This window comes from Alosa alosa, chromosome 23, assembly GCF_017589495.1.
Source record: "Alosa alosa isolate M-15738 ecotype Scorff River chromosome 23, AALO_Geno_1.1, whole genome shotgun sequence".
In the NCBI taxonomy this organism is placed as follows: Eukaryota; Metazoa; Chordata; class Actinopteri; order Clupeiformes; family Clupeidae; genus Alosa; species Alosa alosa.
In genome coordinates this window covers 15,635,627-15,647,122 of record NC_063211.1, presented here as the reverse complement: position 1 = coordinate 15,647,122, position 11,496 = coordinate 15,635,627, and the positions used below count along the sequence as shown (strand labels likewise).

Genomic DNA, 11,496 nt, shown 5'->3' with positions numbered 1-11,496 from the left:
TATGTGCAGTTTATGACAGCTGCTATGAATGTGTTATGGACTCACCCGTCAAGTAAAGTGTTACCAAAAGTTTTGTATTAACATCATTTTTTGTGTGTTTAATGATGGGGAGTGGTGAAGATGATTGGTAGAACTGAAAAAAATGAGTTGATAGAACTCAATTTACAGATTACACTAACAAATCTGAGTAAAACTCAAAAACCTAAGTTAGTAGAACTCAACATTTCTATGTAACACTCCAAAAATGTAAGTCAAAAATCTTTGTAAACTCAACCACAGTGAATTTAATTAAGGAAAACTCAAAAAACCAAATGCATCACGTTGCCTAGATAATTTAAGTTCTGTCAACCTTTATTTTTTTTACAGTGTATAGGGGAAAAGCTGACATGTTAGTTTTCCCGATTTGCATGACAATGTCGCCATTTGTCTAGGGGATATAAAGAGGGTTGATGCTCCTCTGTGTGTGTGTGTGTGTGTTACACAGTGACCAAAGTTAGCCAACACAATGGGAAAGGTAAGGCTGGTTGTTTTGCTATGCATCTTTTGTGCCTCAGCCTACGTGCGTAAGTTACTAAGCCGAATGCAATAAGGCCAGGAGTGCAGGGAAGTCCCTGTTGCTGAGCCCGTTTCTTAAGACGGCCAAAAGTCAGTGTGTTCTCTCTTTCTCTCTCTCTCTCTCTCTCTCTCTCTCTCTCATCTCTCTCTCTCTTTCTCTCTCTCTCTCTCTCTCACACACACACACTCTCTCAATTTCTGTTCTTTTTTGGGGGGGGATGTCGTGTTGGTGCCTACCTGGGTGAATTGACGAACACAACCCCACCCCCCTGATAATCCCGTTTTCCAGATCATCTTCTATGAGGACAGGAACTTCCAGGGGCGCTCGTACGAGTGCAGCAGTGACTGCGCCGACCTGCACTCGCACTTCAGCCGCTGCAACTCCATCCAGGTGGAGAGCGGCAGCTGGATGGTGTACGAGCGGCCTAACTTCATGGGCTACCAGTACTTCCTGCGCCGCGGCGAGTACCCCGACTACCAGCGTTGGATGGGTTTCAACGACTGCGTCCGATCCTGCCGCTTGATCCCCCAGGTGCGTGGCCACTCCCAGGGGGGTGGAGGATGGGGGTTGGGATGGTGGTGGTGTTATTGTGTTGTTGAGCGTCCCTGTTTTGACCTTTTGACCTTTTTTGACATGCTCTCTCTCTCTATCTCTATCTCTCTTCTGTCTCCTGCAGCACCAGGGATCGCACCGCGTCCGCATCTATGAGCGCATGGACTTTGGCGGTCAGATGATGGAGTTCACCGACGACTGCCCCTCGCTGTACGACCGCTTCCACTACAATGACATCCACTCGTGCAACGTCATGGACGGCTACTGGCTGTTCTACGAGCACCCCAACTACAGGGGGCGCCAGTACCTGCTGAGGCCTGGCGAGTACCGCCGCTTCAACGAGTGGGGCGGCATGGGTCCCAGAATAGGCTCCTTCAGACGCATCACAAACTGAGGGCACTCATAACCAGACTTGTCCTACCTCACCATCACCGTCAACCTGTCAGCATCTGCTTTTAAACCAAACCAAATGAAATAAAAAGTCAAGCTCACTTCCAAACAGTAGCCCCATAAGGTTCATTATTATTACAGGTGTGATTGATTGTGTTCACATGTCGATGTGTCTAGGGTAACCTTACATATGTTTTACACGACACAGCAGAACGTCAGAAAATAGGACACTCTGCTTCACCATGCACAAACAGACCTGATTCCCCCATGCTATTCATTGAGTTCGGACCATTGAGTTCAGAGATAGAAAGAGACACTATAGACTGTACACTGACTCACACTCCGACCCAGGAACTATTCCAGTTCCTACCTGACCAATACAATCTCATTGCTGTGCCTGTTCATTAACCCCTTCAAACGTGTAACGTCTTTGTCATGGATGACAGCAAATTATGTGAAGATGCTATTCTGCAGTCACGCAAGACATGCGTGAGAAATCAGAATACAAGTGTGTGTGTGTGTGTGCTTGTGTATGTGTGCTTGTGTGTGTGTGTGTGTGTGTGTGTGTGTGTGTGTGTGTGTGTGTGTGTGTGTGTGCTTGGAAAAATGTGCATCATGGTAAGGCTGTGTGTTTCATACCTAAATAATACAGACATGTTACAGAACAGTCTACTGTTAATTCCTATTCTTGTGAATTTATGCAAACAAAACTATCCACACATGATCCAAGATACATGTTGTTGTAAATATTTACTTGATTGAAACTGCCAGCACTACCAACTACCATTACATATAGAAAATCTAAAAGCTGGCATCATCTTTTATTGGGTTTGATCCAGTCAGCAGTACTGGGAATTGTTTTGTACCGGTGTAGTGCTGTGGACAACACTAGCTACAATACGTTAGGATAATCCTGCAAATAGAAACTGGAGAGTTCCTTTTGATAGGCCTACACTGAATACAACAGCTGTGTAAAATCATAAAATAGCTCAGTTGGCAAATTTCTGTCCAAAAAGGCTAACAAAGTATCAAAAAATGAAAAATGTTATATTACATGAAAAAGGTTATATTGAAAGTCACTGTTAATATTATATTATGTAATTAAATAAGTAAATCATTATTAATTTGACTGTATTTAACTTCATTATTGATGCCATCACTATATGTAATGAACCTAAATCATGATCAATTTGAGCAAACCAGCTGTATTTCATATGAGGCAAATGAAGTAAAACACATTAAGTAATTTTCAACATTACTGAGTGTTCTTCATGACCTGAAACATTGGGAGTCACACAATCCAGACGCAATGTTTGGAGACACACGGGTTTATTTGAAACAGAGAGGGAGCGGACTAGAAATCAGTGATGCGTCTGAGAGACCCCACTCTGGGGCCCTGGCCTCCCCAGTCGCTGAACCTCCTGTACTCGCCGGGCCTGAGGTAGTAGACGCGGCCGCGGTAGTTGGGCTGGTCGTACATGAGCCAGTGGCCCTCCATCACGTTGCAGGAGTTCACGTCGGACATGTGGAAGCGGTCGTTAAAGTTGGGACAGTCGTCATTGAGCTCCATCATCTGACCACCCATCTCTGGGCGCTCGTAGAAGCGCAGCTTGTAGTTGCCACGGTACTGAAGACAACACACAAACACAAACAAAGTAAACAAACAAACAGGCAAAACAAAACAAATGTGCAGAAAACGTGTAGATGCTGGTCAGCTGAGTTTACAGCATCCTATAACAGATCGTAAAGAGGAATGAATCCTTTACTAACACATGAAACATGAAAGCCTTCTTCAGAGAGCATATAGGTTCTCACTATACACACACACACACACACACGCACACACACACACACACACACACACACACACATGTACATATACATACATTATATATCATTGTCCTTTTATCTCCCGGCCCAGGGACCACAGATGCAAATTAGCTAACTCTGGTACAGGAGTTCTGTACTGAACATGACTCCTTTAAATAAACAAATAAACTTAAACCTAAATCTAAACTTAACCACTAACCGTGGGAATCATTCTGCAGGATCTGATGCAGTCATTGATGCCAATCATGCGCTGGTTGTCAGAGTAGTCCCCCCTCTTCAGGAAGTACTGATGGCCCATGTAGTTGGGGCGCTCATAGACGACAAAGCAGCCGCTCTCCACCTTGATGGAGTTGCAGCGGTTGAAGTAGGAGTGCAGGTCAGCACAGTCACTGCTGCACTCATGGGAACGACCCTGGAAGTTCCTGTCCTCGAAGAAGATAATCTGAGGGACGAGAGTTGCATTATTCTCCTGAATGCTCAAAGACATGGTACAGACAGTTACTCACTCAGTTTCAGGAAGAGTGCCAAATGGGAACACTCCATGCATCCGTCCAACTAGAATGCATGAGTTCAGGAATCAATTCCTGTCTGAGAACCTTCTAAAATCGGAACTTCTGTCAGTATACTACAACTTTTTGAACTTAAGATATACATTTAACCCTAACCCCAACCCTAACTCTAACCTTAATACAACTCTGAAAATTGACATCACTCAAGGACAAAGGCAGACAACTAAATAAGTGGCCTACACATTTGCTTTTCGTAATAAACAACCTGTTATTAAAATTTAGATTAAGAATTATGAGCAACAAATTATTGCATTAAATGAGCTATAACTGCAGCATTAAAAGAGAGCAGTGGCAGTTGTGGATGCCAGTGTGGATGTTTGCCAGCCTTACCTTTCCCACTGCCATGGTTGGTCCGGGCGGGTAAAGGCTCAGTGCATTCTGTTGCTGCCTGGCGCTGTCCTTTTATGAAAAAAGTGCTGTGTGATTGCGCAGCATAAAGTATTGTCATTCAAATATCGCCACGGTATCTACAGTTGGTAGGGAGCGCGTGGCATGGTTGTGTAAATCTGCCCCCCGTGTATAGCCGGGGCAAATGCCACGGTCAGTTATTGTTTGTCCTTTTTTTCGCATGCGTACATCACTATTGATCAAGAGAAAAACTACAGTGCATCAAATTTATAGACAGAATCAGCAGAACAAGCCAGCAGAGTGCCGGCTGGAACATTACTATTCAGATACTGTGGAAACGGAACACTCTGCAGTATCAATGTTCCAACAGGCAGATTTTTCTTGTATCAAACAGATTCATAAAGCTGATCATGTGATAATTAATATGGCCCCAGAACTTTTTGTCTTCAATTACTAACTGCTTTGAGTACAGTATACATACTATATCCTCTAGGAAGTGTTAAGCACACTTTTACACATATTGGCAGAGAAAGATTGTCATCAAAGGCCTTCTCTATCTTTTAACCTTCTCACAGTTTGACAAACTAAACTTTGTCTGGTTTCAAGTCTTTTTTTTTGTGGGGCTGCTGATCACCCTCTAATAAAATATGAGTTCTTCAAAGCTCTGCTCTTAAGACGTTGGCCACTGGCTATCTTTAGTGCCCAAGGTGATGGTCTACTCCCACCTACTTAAATGCTCTTATAACAGCTTATGTTACCCCTCGACGGCAAACTTCCTCAAAGAAAAGTCATCGGCACTGCCACCCCTCCAGACTATGTTCATTTTTTGTCCCCCTATGGTGGAATGACGTGCCAAGTTACCAGAGCAGGGGCATCCCTCTCTGTCTTCAAGATGCTCTTAAAGACTTGACTTTTCCAAGGCCACCTGCTCTCCTACACTTCCAACAGCCCAACACACCTAGCATGTACTTACCATGCACTTCCTGTTCTTCCCTCCTTTACATCCTTCTTCTTCTACCACTACTTCTTCTTCTACACTTTGCCTAGAATGTAAAACTTGCTCTCTCACTCTCGTCCTCTGGTAATTGTATTAATTGATTGATGTATTAATTGTTATATAATTATTCAATTCGAGTCTCCTCTACATTGTACCTTGAATGTTACTCCTCGTTTTTGTGAGTCACTGGATAAAAGTATCTGCTAAATGAATAAATGTAAATGTAATTAGTCTGGTGTGCAACACAGCAGACAATACCCTAAGTCTGCCACCACATTAATTAAAATTAATATGTGGTTAATACCCTTTCCACTTTCTGACATGCAAGCACAGGTGGGTCAACAGATTGCACAGGTGTGTAATTAATTCAAGACACACCTTCAACATTTTCCTCCAGATGCTAAAAAGTGCTAATTATTCAGGTCATTTATATTTGATTGAACCCTGTGCTGTCATTAAATTGGCAAATACTGTTATCAGTGCTTTTTCTCATGAAGTGGTAGCCACAGCACCGAAACCTGTTTGTATAACACATTGTGGTTTCAAATTAGAATCTGTGATGTAAATTTATCTGTAGCAATCTGATGTGTGGAGAGCTCTTATGGTGATCCAGTGATTCAGGAACTCCAAATTAAATTGAGCAGTGAATACAAAACTCCTGCCAGTTCCAAACATTTGTGACAAAGAAAGTTTCAACTTTCACAAATTTGATGATCCTTCCAAAAAAAAAAGATCCTTCCAAAAAAACTCAACATCTTAATCACACCCTTTCCCTCCAACAGTACCCCCCAAAAACTCCAAATCAAGTAGCAGAGTTAGAGCCGACTCCATTTTATTCAGTGTGTGGAACAAAGCATAGAGCAGACATTTCACCAGTACATCGGAAGCTCTTTAGAAGTCCATGATACGGCGGATGGATCCGATCCTGCCACTCATGGCACCCCAGTCGCTGAACTTCCTGTACTCGCCAGGCCTCAGGTAGTACATCCTGCCCCTGTAGTTGGGCTGGTCGTACATCAGCCAGTGGCCGTCCATGACGTTGCAAGACTGGCAGTCGGACATGTGGAAGCGGTCCATGAAGTTAGGGCAGTCGTCCATCAGCTCCATCATCTCGCCGGACATGTCGTTGCGATTGTACATCCTCATTTTGTAGTTACCACGGTACTGTGGGAGGGAGTGCAAACAGAGTTATGAGTTTCACTTTTAGAGGCATTGCTGAAAGTCACTGTTGGAAATAGACTGGTTTAGGGGGTAAAGTGATAACTTAAAGTGATAATTAAATGTCAATGAGCATATTACAATTCTTAAAAACATTGAATTAGTAAAGAATAACAATGATCTGCTATCAGACCTGTGAACATGTGATTCGTAACCTTAACTGAGCCATACCACATTACAATAGCTGTGGGGAACAGTTAGTTTGGGAGCCAGTTCACTAAAACGTCAAACTTCACTAAAATGGAATGCGCAACATGACGCCCCTTTGGGAAAACAGAAGGTAACACTTTACCTGGATAGACTTGAGGTTCAGTTTTTAGAATGGCGGCTGACCAATTACATTTCCTTAACCAATTCCAAACCCTAATTTTAACCTTAACTAAAATGTTTGTTAACAGATGGTTTGTTTATAATCTGAGCATCTGTAGATAGTCTATAGGACACCATCCAAGTAAAGTGTGACTGAATAAGAATAAAGATATCTGAGATCATACCATGGGGATCATGCGGCAGGATCTGACACAGTCAGTCATGCCCATCATGCGCTGGTAGTCGGAGTACTCTCCACGGCGCAGGAAGTACTGGTGGCCCATGTAGTTGGGACGCTCATAGATCATGAAGCAGCCGCTCTCCACACGGATGGAGTGGCAGCGGTTGAAGTAGGTGTGCAGGTCGGAGCAGTCGCCCATGCACTCATGGTAACGACCACCGAAGTTGCGGTCCTCGTAGAAGATGATCTGATACCAGAGGAGCAAATGTTAGTATACTTGCAGGTAGAGATTGACAATCACATAAACATGCAGCCAAAGAGCGGTAAACATTAGTATACTTAGTGGTTGAAAGTGAAAATCAGATAGGCCTATGTATGTTGCCAAAGAGCAGCAAACATTAATATACTTAGTGATGAGTAGAGAGAAGGCTACATGAATATTGCTAATTGAGAGCAAATACTAGTATACTGTACTTAATGGTTGAAATTGAGAATCTCACATGTAGCCAAAATTAGGCAAACATTAGTATACTGTTATTGCCATTGAAAGTCAGAATTATGAAGCCAAAATGGAAAATGAAAAAAATTAGCCAATTAAGCCTACTCTTGAGGTGAAAATCAAATATGTGTTGCTAAAGAAAAGTCTTACAAACACTAAAAAACAGACAAAAGTTTTAAAGGAAGGTCAGTAGTCATAGTACTGTACCTTGCCCATCATGGTGGCGGTTGTTGGGTTGACAAATGCTGTTAGTGCAAGCTTGTGTTAACTGTGACTTTTCGTTGCCCTTATATATGCCTCAGGTCCGGAAACAGGTACCACAAGGATCTTTGTCATTCTAATGAGCCAGGGTCAGAGTCAGCACAATTCCTACAGGTCCTTCTTACAGGGACTTCAGCGACACACACACACACACACACACACACACACATACACACACGTGGCAAAATGGTAGCATGACAAATCATGACACACCATGTCAAAGACCATAGAGTCCTTGTGATCAGTCAGCCATTATGACCAGGTGACACACCTGTCCTAATCTGGTTCTGACCAGCCTCATCCGGGCCAGGCCTGGTTCAAGTCTTGGCCAGTTGTCTGTCAGAGGAGGCTTCTAGTGAACTCCACTATTCCTGAAAGGACATCCGGAAACAATGCAGATTGCAGATTGTCACAGATTGTGAATGTGTTTCTTTGGTGACTGGAGCATTTTGGCCTAGACGTTTCCTATTGTTAAAGGCATGTGGATGAAAGCACTCAGGTATAATGTTCTCTGAGGGTTCTCCTTTTAAAACAACAGGCCTTGTTCCCAGCATCAGTCATACAGTGCTTTGTCCCTGACCCCTTTTGGGAATGGGAGCTTTGCCAACTAGGCATGTTTTCACCGTCGGGTGACCTCTGCCCCCCTGACCCTGAGTGAGTCTGTGTGTGAGAGAGAGAAAGAAAGAGAGAGAGAGTGAGAATCTGAATGTGTGTGGGTGTGTGTGGGTGTGAGTGAATGTGTCTGATCGCTGTGGACAGTGACAGCTAAGTTCGGTATATGAAGAACAGCGGTGAGTGTAGAGTGAGCCCCAGCCTGGGTAAGTACCTCTGAAGTCATATTCAGAATTTAGTGGAGTTTATAAGACTGTATATTAAGAGTTTATAGCAGTTAATAAGAGATTATTCATTCTAATCTAAACTTCTGAAGGCATTACTATTTCAAGTATTGGAGTGATCATTCCAGTGAGTGTCATTGTTAATTGTCATAAAAGAGATAAGTAGTATGTGCTTTATATATATATATACTGTGGATATGCATTACTATAAATTATGGTACATGATTTATGTTGCCTTGGGAAGCACCTAAAGCTCAGTAGTATTTTTTTAAAGATTACCATGTTGAGCCATAGACACATAATTAGACACAAAGACACAATTGGACACATAACCCACACAACACATTCAACAAAGGATTTCAACCCCACACAACCTAGACTGTGAGACCAGAATAGACACAAACTCTCAACACATCTCAATCTGGAGAAGATAATATTTTATTCATAACTGTCCATCCACTTACTCGCTCTCTCTTTCCCTCTTTTCTCATTTAAAAATCAGTGATCCTCTTGAAGGAGCCAGTGGTGGCACAAGTGGCGCCCCAGTCGCTGAATCTGCGGTACTCTCCAGGCTGCATGAAGTACTGGCGCCCCCTGTAGTTGGGGTGCTCGTACATGGTCCAGTAGCCATCCATGACGTTACAGGAGTAGATATCGCGGGTGCGGAAGCGGTCCTGCACCGACTCACAGTCGTCGTTGAACTCCATCATCTGGCCCTGGAAGTCAGGTCGCTCGTAGATGCGCATGCGGTAGGGCCCGCCACTAGTCTGTGTCAGTAGGAGAGAGATAGAGAGATAGAGAGAAATAGGAGAAGAGAAGGAGAGAGAGAGAGATGAAACATAAAAAATAAAAAGAGGTAAAGTTGGAGGCTGATAAGGATTTATGATGTTAAGTGGGAGGTTAAGAAGTCTATAGTGTGATCAATCAAACAAAATATGTTTTTAATTTTTTGAGTATCAATTAAATATATGTGTCTTTGTAACAGTAACAGATTTGTAACAGCAATGACAACTGGTCTGCTTAATATATGGTATCTTGAGTTGAGTTCTTCGGTCAAAATAGGTGAAGATGCTCACTGATTATAACAAATGATTGTAAACATTGGAAATGACACCAAAATATCCTAGAAATAGTTACCTCTCTCTGTCACTCTCTCTCTCTCTCTCTCTCCCACAGACACATACACATACACTCATGCACACACATGCATAAACACCCATACACGCACACGCACACACTCACACACACACACAGACACACACACTCACACACACACACAGACACACACACACACACACACACACACACACACACACACACACACACACACACACACACACACACAGACATACTCCAGGTACTCACATAGTTGAAAGTGCGGCAGGAGCGGATAGAGTCGTTGTAGCCCATCCAGCGCTGGTACTCGGGGTACTCACCGCGGGTCAGCACGTACTGGTAGCCGCTGTAGTTTGGACGCTCGTACAGCACCCAGCAGCCGCTCTCCACACGGATGGAGTTGCAGCGGCTGAAGTGGGGGTGCATTTCGGGGCAGTCTGTGTCACACTCATATGAGCGGCCCTGGAAGTTCTTGTCCTCGTAAAAAGTGATCTGGAAGCAGACAGGGAAACGTGTTTTGGATGAGTCAGTGATAAGGAACTGGCTGTAAATGTGAGGCACCGTATTGACAGTGGTTCAGTAAACTCCTAGCATGGACAATGAGTTACTCTCATAGTCTGACAATGTGCAAACATTCAGTTGTCTCTGAAACATCTATAGATACTTCAACTGTACAATATCCATGCCTACACTATTTAACCAGACCAGGTCTCTGACTTGTTTTATTTATTTATTTATTTATTTATTTATTTATTTATTTATTTCAAACACAACCTTAGCTGGATAGAGACCTGTCTTTGTGCATAAGCACACAAAGCTATTTAGACTCTATCACGGGGAGAAGGCCCAAGAGGTGGAGATGAATACAGACTGTCCGTTGCTTTCCACTGGTTGTGGTCATAGGTGTAGCATGAGTCCATGAGAGCCCAGTCTTGGTGGCCTGACTGGAGTGGGTGTGCTCGTATCAGACTGAAGACTGTGCCCATATTACAATGGTGGCTCCAAAGGCCCCAAATCCTCTGCACAAGTCCTGCATCTGAGCCACCTGAACTGGGGCTTTGCATCGTCCTGTGCTGTCCTCTCTCTCGTCCTGTGTGGTCTACCCCCACGTCCTGTGCTGTCCTTTCCCTTCATCATGTGCTGTCCTCTCCCTTCGTCCTGTGCTGTCCTCTCCCTCTGTCCTGTGTTGTCCTCTCCCTTCGTCCTGTACTGTCCTCTCCCTTCATCCTGTGCGGTCCTTCCCCCACGTCCAGTCTTGTCCTCTCCCTTCGTCCTCTCTCTTCGTCCTGTGCGATCCTCCCACACGTCCTGTGCGGTCCTTCCCCACGTCCTGTGCTGTCCTCCAGCTCATCCCCCTCATCCTCCCCCTCGCCCTGTCTTATGAATGTCTTTCCTGCGGTGTGCTGCTTACTTACCTTACTCATGGTGACTCAGCTCCTGCGTGCTTCTTTCTCGGTGTGTTTCTAACTAGGCTTTGGTGCCAGGCACAAACCGGGCCTGATTTATAAAGCTCGGTCCAGAGGAGGCTGCCTGGGCCGTTTTTGTTATTTTAATGACCCGGGGATTTGGGGTTTTTTGAGAAGCTGCCAAGGTCCTGATCCAGTGCATAGAGGCAAAAACCCTGATTCATCACAGCAAACGGCCTAGCCCCGCAACTTTAGCACCCCCCCACCTGGTCCCTCTGCCAGCCACTGCAGTGTGAGCCGTCTATATTGTAATCCACAATATAAAAAAACAAAGAATTCATGTTTACCGCTTTGAATGCTTGCTGGCAACACTAAACACCCAGGAGTACGACGATAGTGGGTGGGAGGTCGACAGCGAGCATGCTTAT

General features: G+C 44.1%; 4 protein-coding genes across 4 annotated transcripts; 1 reads left to right on the top strand and 3 right to left on the bottom strand.

Annotated features, from left to right (window-relative positions):
• The first annotated feature begins 475 nt into the window (after positions 1-475).
• Positions 476-1,607, top strand: LOC125288792 (gamma-crystallin M2-like). The gene is made up of 3 exons (XM_048235428.1): positions 476-514; positions 845-1,087; positions 1,233-1,607. Exons 1-3 carry the CDS (start codon positions 506-508, stop codon positions 1,500-1,502), a joined length of 522 nt encoding a protein of 173 aa, XP_048091385.1. The 5' UTR covers positions 476-505; the 3' UTR covers positions 1,503-1,607.
• Positions 1,608-2,852: 1,245 nt separating this feature from the next.
• LOC125288361 (gamma-crystallin M2-like) lies at positions 2,853-4,249 on the bottom strand. The gene is made up of 3 exons (XM_048234665.1): positions 4,228-4,249; positions 3,528-3,770; positions 2,853-3,125 (listed from the first exon to the last, which is right to left on the bottom strand). Exons 1-3 carry the CDS (start codon positions 4,240-4,242, stop codon positions 2,853-2,855), a joined length of 531 nt encoding a protein of 176 aa, XP_048090622.1. The 5' UTR covers positions 4,243-4,249.
• Positions 4,250-6,057: 1,808 nt separating this feature from the next.
• Positions 6,058-7,701, bottom strand: LOC125288810 (gamma-crystallin M3-like). Its single transcript, XM_048235454.1, has 3 exons — positions 7,657-7,701; positions 6,955-7,197; positions 6,058-6,406 (listed from the first exon to the last, which is right to left on the bottom strand). The coding sequence occupies exons 1-3, from the start codon at positions 7,666-7,668 to the stop codon at positions 6,134-6,136; spliced, it is 528 nt and encodes a 175-aa protein (XP_048091411.1). The 5' UTR covers positions 7,669-7,701; the 3' UTR covers positions 6,058-6,133.
• A 1,284-nt stretch (positions 7,702-8,985) lies between these two features.
• LOC125288445 (gamma-crystallin M2-like) lies at positions 8,986-11,130 on the bottom strand. The gene is made up of 3 exons (XM_048234819.1): positions 11,078-11,130; positions 9,912-10,154; positions 8,986-9,313 (listed from the first exon to the last, which is right to left on the bottom strand). The coding sequence occupies exons 1-3, from the start codon at positions 11,084-11,086 to the stop codon at positions 9,038-9,040; spliced, it is 528 nt and encodes a 175-aa protein (XP_048090776.1). The 5' UTR covers positions 11,087-11,130; the 3' UTR covers positions 8,986-9,037.
• Between the last annotated feature and the right edge of the window lie 366 nt (positions 11,131-11,496).

What these genes read in the sequence shown, in the direction of transcription:
- LOC125288810 (XM_048235454.1), bottom strand. An exon ending in CCTGCCGCATGATCCCCATG is followed by an intron (nt 6,407 to 6,954) that starts GTATGATCTCAG and finishes TCCCTCCCACAG; the next exon opens with TACCGTGGTAACTACAAAAT.
- LOC125288445 (XM_048234819.1), bottom strand. An exon ending in CCTGCCGCACTTTCAACTAT is followed by an intron (nt 9,314 to 9,911) that starts GTGAGTACCTGG and finishes CTACTGACACAG; the next exon opens with ACTAGTGGCGGGCCCTACCG.
- LOC125288361 (XM_048234665.1), bottom strand. An exon ending in CCTGCAGAATGATTCCCACG is followed by an intron (nt 3,126 to 3,527) that starts GTTAGTGGTTAA and finishes TGTTGTCTTCAG; the next exon opens with TACCGTGGCAACTACAAGCT.
- LOC125288792 (XM_048235428.1), top strand. An exon ending in CCTGCCGCTTGATCCCCCAG is followed by an intron (nt 1,088 to 1,232) that starts GTGCGTGGCCAC and finishes TGTCTCCTGCAG; the next exon opens with CACCAGGGATCGCACCGCGT.